Below are 21,005 nucleotides of genomic sequence, written 5' to 3' on the forward strand. Positions count from 1 at the left end.
TTCGGCTCTTTTTCCTTCGCCGATTTTTACCATTTCTACTTTCTGCGTTAGAAATAACTCTGATAAATAATCTGTCTACAATAATACCCAAAATAAAATAGAGAGTGTTCGCTACTAGTAGTAAGCCTACTTATACATGCACAAAGGGTAAGGGGCAAAATATATAATTCAGCCCTGACAAAGTTTTCCGTATAGACAACAGTGGCTAACCTATATCTAACTATAACAGTAACTGATCGCTTTTTACCAGTTGCGCGTGTATTACTAACACGCGACTTCGTTTTAGGTTTTGTTCGACTGCGACTCATAACGTTATAACATTGATGCCAGATGTAAAACCATCCAACCTCACTCCGGACGACAAACAAAACAAATAACCTTTGATGTAGTGTCGAGACACTATTTATTGGCATTTTATCACATCTTTCTCCGTCATTTACATTTCATTTTCATCAAATACACGAACTCAAGTTGTAATTGGTGTCGTATATTCTTGCTAATGTAGTCGTAATTGACCAGTTAAGTTTTTTATTATCGGGCGTATTCGGGAATCAGTTTGGTCGTGACCTCTAATACTAAGGCCATCAAGCAATTTATTCTGATATTTATCTCTGAATACATCTTGCTAAACAAGTTCAAATTGCCTATTGGCAAAATAAACATGAATTTGATAAATGTGGCAACCATTTTATCACGCGTGTATCCTGTGCGTCGCAGGATACCGTAACGTGACTACGGGTTGCAGCGCCTTGAGGCTGTCAACACTCATGGGCTTATGCAACAACCCGCCTCGCAACTTTTTAAACTAATCATGATTAATTATATATGCATCACAGTAATTTTATTCAGTCTGGTTATTGAGATTTTTTTATACAACACCAATCTCGGACTGAAAGGAGTTACATAATCTATCCGGCAATTAGATCTAGCCATAACGCGATTAATAAATTTAGGAGAAATACCGGTGCAAAATAAAAATTTAAGTCCGTCAACTTCCGTGCATAGCGAATTTTATAAAAAACAATTCAGGTGAACTAATACGTTATTATAATAGTTATTCTTTCGATTACAAGTATATATATAAATTTTCTGTCTCAAACGTATACATTTATCTAAAAATGTTAACTTGCAATAGCTCACTCGAAAAACCTTATTCATTTGGTATGTATTGAATAAACTCTACAGCTAACAGGCTCATTATTGTCGAAGGTAACAATTAACATCCGTAAAGGTAATCGGGATTTCTGGGACTTAATCACTGTTTGAATTGCATTTATTTGTTACGAACTGTTTTTGTTCGAGATCACATATCTTTATCCCTTTCCAAAAAACGTTTAACGTTTCTTTGAATCCAATTCCTATGGAGATTACAAATCTCGTTATCCGGATTATGAGTTGGATAATATAATTGTAACATTCTAAATATATTGTTCAAGTGAAAAGGGCGGTTATAAATAACATTCATTTATCTCTTTATGTTTGCGCACTCTGATAATGATGCAGCATAAGTAGTTATATTTGTACTATGGTCTCGGTTGTTAGAGCTTTATGTTATTGGAACATGTTCGCCATGGCCCTTATTTTATAATTAAGCCGCCTTATCAGGCTTCAATTTCCACAGAATATATGAATCCTTACTTATTTTTCCACTTGACCACACACTGAAATTCAAGTCAAATAGTCAAATAAACAATGAAGCGTTGTTGGAAAAAAATTAAAATTAGTCTTAAAATTAAAAATAGAAACTGACAATAATGGTGAATAATGACAGCGCGGGATGATTTCGATCTTTATAATATAAGAAAAATATACTATTTACTTAAAATGTTAGAAAATTGCAAAGGATTGATTTGGCTCTCACAGATGTATTAAATGAAGTAACATACTCATAATTATTAATTTAAAAACAACAAACCTGGTTATGATATATTGAGAACTGACTTCATAACCAGTGGCGTATCTAGGGTATGGCAGCCATGGCTCGTGCCATGGGCGCCGTTTGGACAGGGGCGCAAAAAAGGAGAAAAGTTTCAATCGTTAAATGTTCCAAAAAAATAATTTCGACTTGGTAATACCTGAAACTCGTAGGTTTACTCAAATAATAACGTAACAAAATTGAAATTGTAAAGGGACTTTATGGACATGCTGTATATATTTAAATCCTAACTTTTTTTTTCATCTGACCACACTCTGGAAGTCAAGTTGAACAGTCAAATAAACGATAAATCGTTTCTAGAAATAGAAAATGAAATAGAGTCTTAAGCAAATTATCAAAGTAAACGATAGAAATCGAGAATAAAGGTAAATACCGACAGCGCGGAATGACTTCAAGCATTGAAATGAATATCTTAAAACAGTGGTTTCTAACTTTTCATGGCTTGTGGCCCTCTTCCGGAGACTTTTAGCACTATTGGCTCGTTGTTTATCATTTCAGTAGTATTCATAGTGTTAGTTTGATTGATAGATTCCAAATCCCATTGTTCCAACAATTCATGCTAAACAAAGTGTAATACCCTGCGAAATACAATCCTATAAAACTAGGACACACAGGGAGAAAATCTAAACATCACTCCCCGCCCCGGTGACTTCCCTACACCCCCTATAGGGGGTAAACAACTACCCTAGTATTTTTAACACCCATCTCCTCTCACCCTAATTTTCAGGTGTGACGCCATACTTTAATGCTCATCTTAAATAAAATTGTATTTGAATATGCAGAAAGTGGCACATATAATTGGACTCCCCCCCCCCCCCCCCTAAAATAAAAAGCTTGGGAACATACTTAGGAAGCCACGGGCCCTGACTTAGAATATAAAGTATAAACCATCGGAAAATGTCAGGATTTCGAACTTTTTCAGAGGGAGTTTTATCATACACTGAATCACACCGAACCTCATAATATATAATGATATAATTATATCAGATAATATGGTGCTGATAATTAAGGGAAAATATCTTACAGCTGTTCGGAAACGGCTGTAATTAATTTCGTAATTTAGCATTCCATTTAAAATGTGGTGATCGGTTTAGGCTCTGTATATTTGTAATATCAAGTATATCTATGAAGTATATTTTTCCCTTATAATAAAATTCCACATTCTCAATAGGTTATATAAATGCCTCTAGAATGGTGAAAACGATGGCCATGAGTGCCAAAAGGGTGCCACGAGCCATAGAAGGTTGAGAACCACTGGTAGAGAGTATTATTCAATATTAAAATTAAGTAGATAATGCAATCTGTATAGTATATAAAACCCAAAATCGCTTTTTTCCCACATCGTAAAGCGAGATTTTTAATTTCTCATTAAATCCTTAACAAAGATAACTATTTTATCACTTTTCAAAGCTGTCATTATATTTTGGAATGCTTTTAATCTGCATTTATATTATACTTTTGTAAGGTAATATCTTACAACTCCCCCGTGAAAAAATTATCCGATAATAACAACACATCGCTAGGTAGCATTTTTCATTTTTCGAATCAAACTCGAATATTTATACAGTTTATAAACTAAAAAACACATAAACAGATCTTTCACATAATTTCCATCCGTTTGAAAATACACATACGCTCAGCTCCCTTGGAATCAAACCTTCTGCCTACTGCCCTATTTATTTATACCCCAATTTTGTTCCTCGGCGGAACACATTCAAATAGAGACAAGACCCTTTTATATCCATCCTCTGTCCTAAACTAATCTAACACTCAATATTACCTGATAACAATAATAGCAACTATAAATCTAGCGACCATCTTCCGACATCAAATTAGTTTAGGCTTAGTAACATCTCAGACAAAGCTGTTCAGTTTCGTCCAATAGTCTTTCTTCCTCGGGGGAATACATTTGAATGAAGACGAGACCCAAATAGCCATCCTCTGTCCTTAACCAACACTCAAACTGGTACTTCCGTAGTATGTGTACCAGGTTACGGTTAGGCCATAATTTTATTCCGATTTTTTTTTATTTCAGTTCTATCACGAGTTCGGGACTGTCCGTGTTAGCCAAGTGAATATTCCCCTGCTCATAAGTTTCAGTCCCGTTGCACAATTCGATGTAAAGTAGGCAAACAAAATTAGTTACCTCCATTTTGGTACACATACTTTTGGAGCGCCCTCAAACCGGAATCAGTATAGTACCATTAATAGCAACTATAAATCTAACGAGCATCTTCTATCATTAAATTAATTTAGGCTTAGTAACCTCGTAGACAAAGCTCTTCAGTTTAACCTATTATCCGTTATTTTGCCTGAGGCTTATTTACGTTGAACGTGAATATTTTGATATCACGCATCCAACGCGTGACGAACAACCGGTAACTCTTTTAATTTGTGAAATTAAAACGTGATTTGATTTCTGAATTTTATTGTGCAATGTACGAATGCGCGTGAACTCGGGGCAAAAATTTCTTGCTGGTTATTTAGTGCTAACCAACTGATAGCGATCTTTTTATGCTGTTGCGAAAGAATAGGTCATAAGACAAAGGTGACACTGCTGATTGATGAATTGATAGTTTTCTTTTGATTTGCTAAATTCCGATAAGAGCATTCGTAAAATAAATAAACCTCAAAACTGAAAAGTTTTTTTTTTACGTTTTAGGCCGCCCTCAGACTTGATTACATCTGAGAAGTGCATGGAATTTTACGCTAGCTTAAGAAGGATGTCTATAATGTTTTATCGAATGAGGGATGACCAAAATATTCTCACCAGTAAAATTAAAACTATTTGGAACGATGGCTGAATTTTTTAGACATATTGCAAAAACTTTCGCATGGAATAGATATACACCAATTATAAAATTGCGGCATCAAAACGCAGTTTCTTTGCAATTATTTACGACCGGTTGCCCTCATCATATACATCATAAATATACCGGACTCCCGCTAACACCAATTGACCACACTATTCGCTGATACCTCGTTTCTCCGATATCTCTGAAATCGGCCGACATCAACACCGAAACTATACCATATTATCATTTTCTGATAATCCATGTGTTACGTAACACTAGGCGATGACGTAGTTTGCCAGATTTCCAGATCATCATATATATATATATGTATATATATATATATATATATATTGAATCAGTTTACTTCTAATTTTTATTAAATACGAGGACTGAAATTGGATTTGCTAAATTGTTGGAATTCATCATCTTGTTGTTGGATGATTGTTTTTGGTATTTTTAATATTGAATAGCATATGGTGAAAATCAGTTTTTGAAAGGGCATGTGTGATGGAAAATGAAAGCATGCTGAGGAAAATGAATCGAATGCTATTTGCTACGGTCATTATTTCAATGTTATGCTTTGAACGAATTGAAGCTGGTATTTAGTTTGTGACGCCAGAGGAAAACGAAACACAAGGTAAAAAAGTTGAATTCACGCAAGACAAATCGAATTGGCTCGTTTCTAGCAAATATGTTCATGAGAAACATGAGAGCAGTTCTCAGACATAGTCGTGCAATGGTACCAGTACGGTAAAACGGTTGGGTTAAACCATGGCTTGACTTATATTTAAAATGAGTAAAATAAAACATATAGCCTGTTAACGGACACAAATATCACTTCCAACAACAACAATCATTCCAACAGCATGCATTTAGCAATGAGATCCATAGGTTCATTTCGTATCCAATAAGTTACAACAAATGACGTAAATAATAGGGAAACATTTCCACTGAGGCAGATAAACAAAAATCCGGTAATGCGTGCCGGAATCATTTAATGAAAAAGGAAATATAAAGCTTGCATAAATAACAGAAAACGAGGGATACTAAAATGAAATATTAACTGTTAACCGAGACGTTTCCTCTTGAGAAAGCCATCTTATACAGAGATAGCATAAATGCTTAAGCAAAATGAATAGAAAGTTATTTTATTCAAGCATTATGGCAACAATATGCTTGGAACTTTTTGTAGCAATTGATGGACTTGGAGGCAAGTTTATGTGGGACATAGACGTGACTGAGGGTAAATATTTAATTAATAAATTTAAATAAATAGTTGAGAGTAGTCGCGCTTACTCTAAGTCAGTGTTTCCCAGCCTATGGGTCGCGACCCGAAACTGGGTTATCTGAAAAACCTGATATTACTAAATTTATTTTCTAGTTGCCTAGATTTTATTGTTTATTTTTTCATTTGGTATGGAAGTGTTGCTCAATAGTAATTATATACATGGGAAGTATCACAGCGTAAAAACTTAGCAGCATTTATTTAATTGGAAAAGGTCTTGTGACTCTATAAATTGTATCGATTATTAAGTCCTACATTTTTTTTTTAGAGCAAGATGACGACGCAGATGTTCTGAAAGATGTAGACGATGCATGGGGTACGTTTTTTTGATTAGACGAGTTCAGGCAATAAGAATCTTTATAAATATTTTTCCACTTCAATTTTGTGTCCTTTCAATATGAAATCGCAATTTCATGTACAGTACATGTTAAACCGCTACAAGTCGTTAAACACTACGTTGTTGTGATTTCTCAGTCAGGTTGATCAGGTGACAAACACTGTACGATTTGGTAACCGTTTGGAGAAGCGTTCCAGTTTGTGCCAAAACCCTGGTGTGTTTTATTAACGCTCCACTCTTGCGCGAAGTTTTTTAGCTTTAGCATACAACGAGAAATAATATCATTACATTTATATTGTATATCAAAAGTCAAATTTTCATTTGAAAGAGTAAGAACAGGGGTATGCAACAGGCGGGTCATTTATATGATTTATTTCAGTGATGCATATATATATTATATATAGTGTGCACTGTGCAGTTGTTTTGATCCGTCCCGCAATTATACGTTCAAAAACATTTCAATAATTATTTTCCGACATGGGTGATATGAACCCGGTAGTGCGTGCATGATTTGTTGAATAAATAAGGAAGTTGGTTCTTCCGGGATTAAAAAAAAGCTGGAATATAGAGACAATTTCATTGCAAATTGGTGATGTATGATTGCATCGTCAACATGGGTTCTCTGTACTATTACGAAAATGTTATTGCATTAGTATGTTTGAATATTATTGACGTACTTAATGGAGAAGATTTGTCGTCATCAGGATGGATAGAAGTAAATCAAGGTAACTTGAACTACAAATTTGGCAGTGGCATTTCGTCTGGTTGGTGAATACTATCAAATCTTGTATAAATCGGAACAAATAGTGAGATTGGAACTTAAAATAAAATTGGGCAGCGAAATAGTTGTGTCGTTGTCTACTCTTAATACGATCAAAACCTATATGTATTGTAGATAAGTGAAATATTTTTATTGTATAATAGCAAACAAATTAAGCAGGACAGGTAGAGCCAGAGTTTAACATTTTTACTTGTATTTATTTCAAATATTTCTGTCAGCCTCATGGAATTCGTTTTTTGTGTGCTTTGACGTCATAAAAATTTGCGCACCTTGTGGCGGTTCCGCGACCGCATATCAGCCAGCACAACTCGTGCTCAGCGAACGTCGGCGGATCTCGTGCTTAGCGAAAGTGGGAAGTTTTTTTTGTGAGGAACGGTAGACTGCGGTACCTGATCTGGTAATATGGAAGTGACTCGGATCAGTTAGTATTTCAATTCACGTTGAAACTGAATCATGAAAAATGGATCATCGTCACAGAACCTGAAAAAGCTATGACAGCCCATGTACCGTTACCCTGATATATGTACCGTACCGGCAAGTTACCGCTTAAGCCGTCTCCATATATCTGAGCATAGCTCTCTTGATGTTTTAGAATTTAAAGTTGAAGATGAAGATGTGTTAACATGGGCAGTTAAACCAGGTAATGCTAGAATAAATCTTGTTAAAACTATTTTCTTGAGTGTGACGGTCATTTTATGATGGTGATATAATCAAATTATGTGTCAATATTTCCTAAAAATGAAATATAAAATCAGAAAGGACAAGTAGCAAAGCATACTGTGATAAATGCAAGCTTACTCAGAGTCTTTTTGAATGAATGCGGTTTGGCTTTGGATTTGTAGAATAGAGAAAAATATCATATGAAATTCAAGGGCTGTCTGAGGAAGTCTGATTTTGGTCAGACGAAACGTTATAGAAATATATTTGTGCTAGTGTGCAGCAGGACTCTTGAATTCCATATTATGGTATTTTAATTCCTGCTACAGCATCCTTGTATTATACGCATACGGGAGTCAGTCAGTCAGTCAGTCAGTCGTTTATTTTTCACCAAAATGAAACATACACGTAATGCGAACAAAAATTAGAGAAAACATAAATAAAGGCATTTCATGGTGAAGGGTGACGCGAAAAAACCAATGTTGGTTATCTAGCAGCGATATCTGTGATAAATGTCTAACTTTGATACAAGTAGAATAGAATAAATCGAACACATTTAAGCAGTGAAGGAAAGAATGTCCAAGAAAATCCAAAACCGTAACAAAAAATGAGACTCCAGGCACAACCAGGGTAACCATGGGCAACAGTATAGTAATATAACAGCAGTCTGACCACAGTCAGCGTCGTGGAACCCTACAAGAATATTGCTTTTGAGGACGCGCGGTATGATAGTGGCCATGTACGCCGGGATACGTAATTAAGGCAGTTAGTTATTAAGAAATATATTTTGAAATATAAGCACATCATGATGGTTACAATTATCTTAAATATGGGAGCAAGTTCAAGAAAGTATTGGCACTGTGGTATGGTTTCCAGAACTGGAGTCCTTGGAAAATTGGATGAAGGAAGTGTTATTGGATGAAAATACAATCCAATTCATGTAAACAGAGAAATGGAAAATTAACAGGTAAATACATCATTCAATTCTATGTTGTGAACTAAGAAATGCAAAAAGTTGAAAATACCAGACAGCACAATTAGAATATAAAATATAGAGACACTAGTTTAAGAACCAAATAACAATTAATATAAACAAGAGAGCAATGCTCAAATATATGGACACGAAAACTATTTGCAATAATTGCATCACGCTGTTAAACCGGCAAATATTTTTTGCATTGATGAAACCGCGACCACCATATTTCATAACATGTTGAACACTATTGAAAAGATTGTAATGCTTCTTTATTAGCATATTGATGTTGTTTACCGCAGAACTGTAATGAAAAAAGGGTAAAAGATGAGCATAAACATTGCAGCTGTGCAAGCGTACAAAAAAATGGAATAAGTTAATTTGACTGCAAATGCAGTAAGAGTAAACATGTAAATAAACTTGATATGATTTGGCACATACCTACATCATTGACTGTACAGTGGTCATATATTTCATTCTCACATCTGCAAATTGCAACAATTTGATTTTTAAAATAGGTGAGTATCGATCAATTTATATTTGATAAAACTGAACAATCACAGCAATATAAAAACAGATGACAAAATGACTTATAGTTTGTCTTTAAACGTGTTCCCATATACCGTAAATGAAATATTATTTACTGCTTAACAAATTTTTGTATGCCTCTTTCAGGACATGATTCCACACATGAATCACATAAAAAACATTTTTAATTAACTTTCAGCCCTGGCCACTTAAACTAATCAAATCCATGCTTCCGAAAACAAATAACTAACTAATCCCATACAGCCATACCAGACTTGGAATGGTACCTTACCGGTAACCGGACAAGGGGCTGTGGTTCGCAATATGGTTAAGCCGTTCTATAGGCTTTCCTCTCCATCGAGATAATTATGTAAATCTTATCCTTTTTGTAAAGTCTCTTCCTCTGCATATTTCTGTATTTACTGATTTATGTACACTAACCTGCTGCACATGTTGAAATTTTTGTGAAGTTTCTTCCTCTGCATACGGTACCATACATATTCATGCAAATGTTGTTTCCAAAAAAATGTAACGAAACAGCGAAAAATTAGAAAGGCATAGCAGCTGTGCAGACATGCTGGCTCATTACAAAAACTTAATTTCAATGCAGGCACACACTCTAAACAAATATAATTAATGCAACTAGTACAGTAATACTGTACTAGTCTACCGATATCGTACCTGTACAGCTGTACCGGTACGTACCGTAACGGACTACGGTACCGGTATCGGTAAGACGGTACGTAAACCTGTAAACGGTACCGGTACGTGCCGTACAGGCCACAGGGACTGTCATAGCTTTCCCAGCTATCGTACCGGTGCCGGTATCACGTTCGCTTAACACGGGAACCACAGTCTACAAATACTGAAATATATGGAAAGGGAACATTGATTGATTGATTGGACACCGAGCGAAACAGTACCGGTAGTTTAACTTAACCTCAAAAACCTTTCGAGTTTATTGAGAAATAAATTGAAATACCAACTGATAACAGTAAATACCGCAGTCAACAAATATATGGTCACCAAGCGAAGCTGTAGTAATAGTCAACTAGCTAAGAAGTTATCGCAAACCGTTGCATTGCTGCATTGCGGGTACCGGTAACCCCAAACATCTCGATTCCCCATAAACAACTCTTAGCGGAGCAAGAATTACGATCGCTTCTCAGTTGATATTAGGGTTGGATTATCCGGATAGCGGTTAACCGGATAACCAAGAGGTATTTTGCTATCTGATATCCGGATATTATTGTGACGGTTAACCGGATAATGAAGAAGTATAAATAATGCATATGCGCATTAGCGATTTTTATATTTTTTGTTGAGTGGCGACTGACATCTCCCAGAGCATATAATAACAACTTTTCCCACTCTAATCTGCCTATATTTTAGCCATCCGTAGAATGATGGAGTGAACTTCACTATTACATCACAAAACACGCAGAACAAATGTGAATATTGCGCTTATTAGAAGAGCTCATTTGCTTTATAAAGTTAGATTTGAACTGGAGGTACAGTTTAAGCAAGACTAACTTAAACGAATTCAGTTGAAAAGCATTGGTTGGGTGGGTGTGAGTGTTGCTTTTTCGTCGGGTGTGGCTTTTAGTTGTTGCGTGTATTGAAGGAACGCATTTCATCATGATGTAAACCAGTTTGAATTTTGAGGACTTATTTCACAACACTTCCGATTCCATGTAATCTGTGTAGCATTTCAAAATTTTGAGTACCAAATGTTATGTGCTTGCTTTTAACTTTGGTATATATGTATTTTCAAATTTCCATGTATCAACCGAATCAATAGATATACCAGCCGAAATAAATCTATTCTAAACTAATTGAACTTAAAAGCTTAAAGAAATGGTCATCGTGAGTTTGCGACACCAAAATTTAGTACGAGTCAAAATTGAAAGAAAATATGCTCAAGACACAAAAAAAACTTCTAAAAAATTTAACAATAAAAAAAAGAATAATATAAATTTTGACAAAGGATTCGAATATGAGAAAATGACTTAGCAGTCGAGGGAAAGACAATTAGGACACAGTATTTAAAAAAATGTTTCATTATATTATTCAGCTGTACTTCTGTACGATTACAGAGCTCAAATTTTTATTTATTGACACATGCAAATGCACAATCATTTTTATTCGAGCTAAATAATACCTATGTACGTATTTACAATAGAACTGTGTGGTGGTTTTTAGTCAATTCGCCGCAAAAATCTTGTGAAATCGGTTCTCTGAAGTTAGCAGAAACTATCCGGTTAACCGGATAGTTAAAATACGAAATACCCGGATATATCCGTTATCCGGATAGTATGAATTATAGGTATCCGAACTAACCCTAGTTGATATGTCTTCGCGCAATCGCCACAAGGTGTCACTATTTTTTATTCTGATCACTTCTTTGAACACAAAATACGAATCTCTCGAAGTCCACAGGAAATTTTAAAATAAATAAAAGTAATAGCCTTCTGGAGAAAATTTTTATCTTCAACCACTGAAAATTTCAAAGCAATTGGTCCAGTATTCGAAGAGAAAAGCGACTTTTTAAAAACGTGTCAAAGAACAAGAACAACAACAACATAATATTGAAACGATCGTTATGTCCTCTTCGTGTCCAATAAATCAATATTAATTCAGAGAGCAGGATCACTAAATCAAAAAGACCCTTACTAGCGCGAGTCACTAGCGCCTCTACTGATAGTTATACAGAAAAATAGTTGGAAGTGATTAACAGGTGTCAATAGTTCAATGCTATTGAAGACTCGTCTCGCCTAATTTTTTTGTAGTGCCGAAAGAGCGTTTTTTTTATGACTGATAAAGTTATTGGATTTGAAATGTCCAGTACCTAAAGACAGTTAGACTGCCAGGCTTAGGCTATAGTGCTTTGAATATATATTTAGGCATTTCTCTCTTGTTTCTATATTTTTTATTGTTTGGGAAACTGCCGAGCTTCGGTTTCATAAGCTCCTTTCAACCATGTTGTTGTAGAACTAGTCAGTACGAATAACGTAAATCTCGTGAAAAATTCTGCGTCGTTGTCAATGAGCAACTCCGGTAATGCGTACAGGAGGATTTGGTGACTTAGAAAGGAAATGAAATTCATGCAAATAGCAGAATACGTAAAAGAAAGTACAGAAATATGAATAGCGAACAGCTAATACAGATAGCTATAGACTACAGAGATAGTTTTCAAGCAAAATGATTTTGAAATTATTGTTTATGAGTATTGTGGTAGCGGTATGTCTGAAACCCGATGGAGCCGAAGTTTTGGCTGGAGACCAATTTTGGAATTTGATATCGGGAGAAGAAGCTCCAGGTGAAACAATTCATTTTCTTTACAGAAGTGTTACTTTCTGTTTTGCTATGAATATATTTTTCGTTTTACAATAGTTGTACCATTTGCGCATGGTTACAAAGGCACGAATGTTTTGAATTTTTTTTTTTGAGATATTTGTGATTTTAATATTTTGGTACATTTGTAGCGAGGGCGAGGTATTTGTTTTTGTTTGATTTTGTCTAAGAGTTAATTTCGATACGCTAGCGTGTATGTGCTAATTATAATATCACAATATATGAATTTTCAATCTTTTTGGTGTAGCCCTTATGAAAAAATCCAGATGCTCGCGAAACGCCCTTCTCATAGTTTAATTGTGTTATATAGAATTATTGTCTATATAAAAGCAAATATAGACTTTTGGAGTTAGATGTGCAATGTGTATACAACGGTGGTCGGCAAACTTCATGGGACAATTATGCACATTGACAGTAACGTCCGGGCCACATTTATTCCAGCATTGCGCATGGTCACCACTCACAAGCATTCCATAATTGCATGCATTGAAAAAGGGGTTGTTTGGGGGACACAAAAAATTTCTTCAGAGCTGCATTGGCTCGCGGGCAGCAGTTTGCCGACCCCTGCTATACAGACAAATTTCATCGTAGCAATGTCTGTTGTTTGTCTGTATGTACCAACTTCCAAGGTTCCGCCAGTTCACATTCAAATCCGAAAGCTTCGCTTGACATTCGATACCAATAACATAAGTTTCTGGCAAGCATTTGTTGAAAAATTAGATCAAATGACGTAAATCTTTTTCGTTGTAGCTGGTGAGAATTTCGGGTAATGCGTACAGGAATCGGTAACTTAGGAAGGATATGAAATTTGTATAAATAACAGAAAAAATGTGAAGTACAGAAATATGAATCGTTGCGAAAGCAAGCTAGATTACAGAGATACATGGTTTATAAAAAAAATGACTTCGAAATTGTTGTCTGCGAGTATTATTGTAGCAATATGCCTAAATATTCATGGAGCCCAAGTTTTGACTGGATTCCAATTTTGGGACTTGAGTGCGACAGAAGAAGAACAGGGTAAAACATCTTCTTTTTTCTACGGGAGTTGTGTTGTTTGAATATGTTTTGCTTTTGATATGTTCCCATTTATATGAAGGTGTTTAAAATATTTAAGTATAATATTTGCACAAGGTCAAAAAGAACACGAATACGAAACTGAGAAATACTTTTACGGTATATTTCTGATTTTGAATATCTTTGGTAGATTAGTTAATTAGACTGAATTTTCACTGGATTCCCGATTTGCTAAATTGTCGTTCTTGCCGGATTGACTGGAGCGGGTTATTTTTTTTTTTCTTGTAAAAATCGACTTTGACACCTCATCAACCAAAGATAGAATTCTCGATTCTCTTACTCCCGTTATCACACTTTGACAAAATTCAGAGAAAAAGTTTTATGGAATATGCTTCCAAAGCGAAAAAATCAGCGCAAAAACTGTTATCTAGTTTCTATCAAACATGTTGTTTTGAATTAATTGGTACAAATGACGTAAATCCTGTGAAAACTTTTCCGTCGTTGTTGATGAGCAACTCCGGAAATGCGCCGGGGATTTGGTGACTTAGAGAAGGAAATGAAATTTGTACAAATAGCAGAAAAATTTAGCTGCTGCCTGAGAGATGTTATTGTAAGAGAGTCCTTGACGGTTTGAGTATGAGTACAGTAACTAAAGCCTTGGCTAATTTGGTGCTTGTGATTCTAATTGAAAACGACAGGAAGGCACAGGCTGCTGAACCATTTGGTAATAGTTTAATATTTTATTGTAATATTAGTCATATAGTAAACTATATTTGGGTGAGCGAACACGTACTACTTCTTTTAACAAAATCTTCCTCTCGAATCTGTACGATTTAAACCTTACTTGATGTTTTGTTCGCTCTCCCCATTCAATATTCAGTTTTATTTATTTTGTTTTTATCGATTATTTTATCGTCTATTATGCTGATTATGTAGTCGAAATAAACCTATACTTATAATTAGATATATATTTATATGTTCATTGAATATTCTCGGCGACAACCCTGGGCTGCTAAGTTGAGTTGAACTTTTTATTACGTTCGAAATTTTAGGAGAAGATTTCCAAAATAACTAAAACTAATTTTACACAACAATTATTTGCGACGCTTAATGATTCAAAACTTATACATCTTTAAATTTTTTTCGGAGATTAATTCCTCCCCGGTCATTTTTTTTTGAATCAAGAAAGTTATAGGATTGGCGCAACGTGTTAAGACAAGCTTTAAGCTTAGCAAGCTTCCTAATCGCATCGCTGATTCCTTTGGGCGATCTCGAATCCAGTCAGTAGAGATGATAGCTAACAACCCGTTGCCAAAGCTTGATTAACTCAACCACTGGTCTATTATGAATTCTTTCACCAAAATCATACATCTGAATGGGTAGACTAATTGACATTGTTATACCTGACCTTGTTAGGAAATGGGACAGGGCGTAACGGGAACGGTCGGAGATATAAATGAAATATCCTATTCCAATTAATTATTTTACAAAATATTACGATAAATTATTCATTTTGTAGCAGGAACTGGAAACGCTGAACTTGAAGTATGGGCGCCAGGTAAAATTATATTAACATTTGCTTAATTACTTTTACGATTAAATATTTGAGTGTCAACATAGAATATTGCCAAATTGATTCTTATGAATATATATATTCTAAAATGGTAAGTTTTTGTTTGCAAATGACATTCGGAAATTGCATTCCTGCTATGCATAAGTACAGTATTGCGCTATTTATCATTATAGATTATAGAACAACCGGTACAACAAAACTACTAGCTGGCTTCTACCAAACATGTTGATGCACATTTGGTTAATGCAAATTAAATATGTATCTGAGAATCGCCATCTGGTTTATATTGTTGGATATTTATGAAACTGCTGAGATTCGGTTTCATGAGTAGATTTAGTACGCACAAATGACGTTAATCTAGTGAAAACCTTTTCCGTCGTTGTTAATGAGCAACTCCGGTAGTGCGTGTACAGGATTTGTCGAAGGGAATGAAATTTGCACAAATTTCAGAAAAAACGTGAAAGTTCAGAAACGAAATGAACAGTTAACTGTTGAGAAAGCTATGCAGGGCTACTCAACTATTTTTATCGAAGGTCCGCAAACAAAACTTCAAAATTATTTGGGTCCGGTCTTTCCAGAAATGATATTTCGGCATCCTTAAACGAGCACTTCCTCGACCGACTAATGATAAGTAGCAAATTAAAATTGTTTATTATGGTGTTATAGTTCTTTTCGTATATATTCAAAACTATGAAAGTCATTTTATAATAGGAAATTCAAAAAGTGGGGCTAATGATCCAAAATAAATAATTAGGTGCGGTCCAAATCCAATACTCGAAAGGTCCGGATTGGGACCGCGGTCCGCCAGTTGAGTAGCCCTGCTATAGGGTACAGTGATACAAAGTTTATATGTAAAATGATTTCGAAATTGTTATCTGCGAGATTTATTGTAGCAATATGCCTGAACATTAATAGAGCCGAAGTTTTGGTTGGAGCCCAGAAATTTGGGAATTCTCGTTGGGAAGATACTACAGGATAAAACTCTTATCCACATAGTTGCGGTGCTGAATTTAACTTTTGTTTTGTTTCAATTTTGCTTACTAAAACGTCAAAGTTTTAACTAATCAAACTATACGGAATTACACAAAGCAGTGTTACTCACAACTTTTTTTTATGGGAAACGAGTTGATGAAAAATTATTAAAAACTGATAACTTCACACTTAGTACCTAATTCCTAAGCATTATGATGTTAATGTTTTATTGTCGGAATATTATTGCAATGATATGTTGTAATATTGTTGTTGTGATGCCGGGACAATGGGACGAAGCAGACCCAGACTTACCCATAGGTAAATTGGTAAAGTAGGAAATAAAATATTGGACGTGGTGTTGTTAAAATGCTGTTGTTGTTGCTATTCTTGGTATTGATTGAAATAACTAGATTCCGTCATGAAGTAAAACTCTAATTTCAGTTTGTATTAAATCCTTATCGCATTTTTGCCAGCATTGCGAAAATTGTACGCGTGAGTAGATTTTTTGCTGAAAAATGTTCTGTCGATGATATCAACCGGTAGTACGCACAGGATTTATCGAAAGGACATGAAACTTTACGGAATTACACAACCCGGTTTTAGTGAATCAGTATAAAAGTCATGAGTTGATAAAAAATTCATATTACTGATATGAAGATACCTAATTTCTAGAGCAATATGATGTTAATGTTGTGTTGTAAAAATATCTTTGCAATAATATGTTTGAATATTGCTGTTGTGAACTCCGAATGGAAAATAGCAGGCATCGATATACCGCCAGGTGAATTTATAAAGATGAAAAAACTTTTGATTTTCATTATTGTTGTTTCACTCTGATATACGAATTGGACGCTAAACGATTCTGTTCTCAATGTTGCAAAAACTTGGTTGCAACATTTCGAACCCAAGCAAATTTTTAAAGTTTAATGTTCGATAAAGCAAAAATATTTCCTGTTGTCAAGTAAATGTTAAACGATTACAAATTAACCAACATCGCTGTACCTTTGTATTAGAAAAATTGAATAAAATAAATATTAACTATTTTGTATCCAGCAGGAGCGGCAGCATGGGCGAATGCGTTGTCTGGAACTGACGATTTTGATTACCTTTCACAAATAGCAAAAATACAATACGGCTCACCGCTAGATGTCGCCCTACAAAATCTCCGCACAGAAGGAATGAAACTTACACAAGTAGACCTAGTAGAATTGATATTGTCAACATCAACAGGTATAGGATGTTGTTTTTCTGTTTCTTAAATTATCTTAATTTATTTTTGCTCCGTTATGAATGTAAAACTGCTAAGGTAATCTACTAACTATCAGAAATTACAAACGTAATTATTAAAACCCCATTCTAAACTATAAGAGGGCTATGCTCAAATATATGGACACGTAGCGCCACCTAATGGCAATAATTTTGATGACGTCATAGCGAAAAAAAAAGTAATAGCCTTGTGGAGAAAAATTTTATCTTTAACCACTGAAAATTTCAAAGCAATTGGTCCAGTATTCGAAGAGAAAAGCGATTTTTTAATGATAATGACGAAAGAAAATAACAATAACAACAAAATTTTGAAACGATCGTTATGGCCACTAAACGTGTCCAATAACGTGAGATCTACCCCAAGCTGGTACATTAGCGTTGTACCATAGAGATCTAGCGCACAATAGCGTGAAATCTATTGCACTAGAGGTCTACCGCTGCACTTTCGATCCCTAGTGCATATCCCTTATTTTTATACATTTGATTAATAAGCGTTTTATAGCATGGGTCTGATCCTTTATGTTCCCCAGCTTTTTGTTTCAGTGGTGTTTCCAAATTTACGGGGTGGTAGATATTTTGTTATTAGTGATAAAACTATTTGTAACTCACAAAATTTTGTTATGTATTTGACTTATCATCTTCAGTAGAATATGAGCCACTTTCCAGGGTATTCATATACAATTTATTTACGTTAAAAATTTAAGTATGGTGTCACACCTAAAAATTTTAGGGGGGAGGGGAGCGGGGTTATTGTAGGGAAATTACTGGTCTGACTTAAACTTTATCTCTGCACTCTACTAGGCATCTGCATTTGCCGGTAGATTTCATGCCATAGTAGCATCAACTTTTAATGGCATTTTATATTGGGCAGTTTGGATAACGAATGTTTCACGAAATTGAAGATTGACAACTTTTTTACTTATTTCATCAAGGCCAGTGGTTTTGGAACTTACAGAAAAATCATTTACAAATAACTGGGTGAAACCGCGGGTCGTAATAGGCATAGATAATAAATGGGACTGCGTTATAGAATTTGCAGCGCAAAATCGCAAAGATATTGGAATCACCCACACATACCAGATTAAACTCAATTAAAAACTATTTTTGTGGGCCACACATCATTCAAAATCGGCACTTCTCCACGGGCCACACAATTTTTCCTTGCGGGCTGCATTTGGCCTGCAGATTGCACACCCCTGATCTAGGTTGTCTTATATTACAGTGAACGATATGATTACTCAGAAGCAAAACATGGTTGAATACTCTACTGCTCTAAGGAACTTCAATTGCGTTCACTTCCCTTGCAAATATGATGGAAATTGTGAGCTTATACCACTCATTGATTTCTCCGACAAATTAAAAGAAAGCCTGAAGATACAGACTATGAACGAAATCAGCATCATTATGGGACAGGCTGAATTTTTTAACTTTTATAAAGAATTTGGAAGCACTGACCTTGGAACGCCCGAGGGCATTGAGACTGTTGTACATGCCTATTTATGGGATACTTCAGACACCATCAACCCTATGTTACTTAATATGCTGGCTTACACAGTTTCACCATGGATCAGCGACGACTGGATGCCAGAACTTGAAATTGATTGGAACACGAATGCATGGAAGCTTATAAATTTCATCGAGTTGTTCATAGCTCAAAAGATCATTGCAATGAGTTTGTCGGATTTGGCAAGATATGAAAGTATTGAAACGGTTGCAGCGATGTATCAACTCGTAGGAAAAGCTATTCGTTGTTCCTGTGCTCTGGGATTTGGAGGAACACATTGTGAATTTTGTGTACTTACTGATGCTTCTTTAATAGCAGATAATGAATTTGAATATCATGGAATCAAACCGATTAGTGCTAAAGTTGGTTGATAAAATATGTTATAGCTGTTGGCCTGTTATAACTACGTAAATAAAACTTATCCCCCCAACAACAGACATTTTATATTCCAATTTGTGTTGTAATATGTTGTATCAGTTATTACTACATAAATAAACTCTATCTAAACGTAATAAATGCAATATTTTAATTCTTTGTTCAATAAAATAACAGTTGGGGTTACGCGAGACCAACTTATTTCCTCAATGCTTTTGCGCAAGTGGATCCGTATCCGTATAACGCAAGGATGCTGTCGCATTAGCAAGATTAAAAATGACTATTCTGTTAATTCAAGATTTTTTGCTACACACTAGCACACCGGTTCTCAACCAGTGGGTCATGGCCCACACCTGGGCCACAGAAGAATTTTTAGGCGGGCCATAAACCTATCAAAACACTGATTGAATGACGATGCTGTTTTTTGCTACTGAGTGCTAATGCTCATTTCTATCATTAGAGTGGAAGTGTCTATCTTTGCGAAAATGATTTTTTTTTTTGTAGTTTCTCCCTTGCGTAAGAAAGTGAAAGTGCCACAGATTTTTGTTGTGCAACAAAATTGGGTCACGAAAAAAAAAGATAGAGAACCACTGCAATAGCACAAATTTATATCTGTGACGTTTCGTCAGACCCCAAAAGACATCTGTGCTAATGCACAGCAACACTCTTGAAAGAAATACCTTGAATAACATAGTATATGAAGCATGGTCGGATCGGATCATTGCCAAGCGATAAAATATGAATGGCATGACGCCATGAAAGCAACCACATCTTAGCGTTCCATAAACCTCATCTCAGAACTGTGAAAATATTTCAGAGAGTGTCAGCGACATCTAAGACCAGCCAGCCAGCTGTGAGTAAATTTTGAATAACGTCCATGACTAATGTTGATTTGTTTTGTGACAAGTTCTACAAGTCCGGGAAGAAATTTGATGCCCAATGTAAGGAAATACCATACCATCTCTTCACTCCAGCTGTACTCCTCACAAACTTTTTGCCGTATTAAATGTTAAGTTATGCACTTCCAAAGTGCGCAGAGTCTTGTCGAGTTTGGCATTCGTTTCATTTTACGCCTGCGCAGATCAATTTCTATTACCTAGTTTCATATGTGTATCGTTGACTTCTAAAAAATGAAGTATGATGTTGTTGGACTTGAACATCAGGTAGAAATAACAAGCAATCTCATAATTAAATTCTGCCAGTGGAACTAAATCATGGAGAATATCAAAAAGTTTGTTTAATTTGTTTCGAAAGAAAATGGAATGTTGTTTGGCATATTCAGAGCACTATACATTCATTTTAACTGCATTTTATGTTATCTAGTTTCCTATCTGAACTGATATTATAGGCTACATTGAAACAATTAAATGACCAGTGACACCCTATACTTAAGACTAAAACTGTGCGTACAGATTGAAAACGTATTGGGATACGCGATTCTCGTCACACTATTTGTATAAATTGTTTATAGAAGTTTTCATCATCAACTGAATGAAAGATATTTCGAAAGGCTTTCTATTAGTTCGTATATGTTCCAAGAAGACTTTTCGATTCACAAAAACAAAACAAAATAGATTCCTGAAGTGTGCTACACTAATTTGGATTATGAGAAGTAGTATATATAAAACGTTACCTAGTAATTCGCTTTCACACAC

The 21,005-nt window shown here is 35.2% G+C and overlaps 1 protein-coding gene across 6 annotated transcripts; it reads left to right on the top strand.

Moving 5' to 3' along the window:
• The first annotated feature begins 5,805 nt into the window (after nt 1-5,805).
• On the top strand, nt 5,806-19,659 carry LOC120346798 (uncharacterized). 6 transcript variants are annotated; one of them, XM_039416661.2, is made up of 4 exons: nt 5,806-5,974; nt 6,285-6,332; nt 17,262-17,435; nt 18,694-19,657. In XM_039416661.2, the coding sequence occupies exons 1-4, from the start codon at nt 5,863-5,865 to the stop codon at nt 19,344-19,346; spliced, it is 987 nt and encodes a 328-aa protein (XP_039272595.2). In that variant the 5' UTR covers nt 5,806-5,862; the 3' UTR covers nt 19,347-19,657. The 6 variants fall into 6 exon arrangements, with proteins under 6 accessions (XP_039272595.2, XP_077970351.1, XP_077970361.1 ...); XM_078114225.1 differs by lacking the exons at nt 5,806-5,974; nt 6,285-6,332 and adding exons at nt 6,961-7,078; nt 7,727-7,774 and having other exon boundaries at nt 17,259-17,435; nt 18,694-19,659; XM_078114235.1 differs by lacking the exons at nt 5,806-5,974; nt 6,285-6,332 and adding an exon at nt 12,500-12,611 and having other exon boundaries at nt 17,259-17,435; nt 18,694-19,656.
• Nucleotides 19,660-21,005: the final 1,346 nt, after the last annotated feature.

Source organism: Styela clava, chromosome 1 (assembly GCF_964204865.1).
Source record: "Styela clava chromosome 1, kaStyClav1.hap1.2, whole genome shotgun sequence".
NCBI lineage: Eukaryota > Metazoa > Chordata > Ascidiacea > Stolidobranchia > Styelidae > Styela > Styela clava.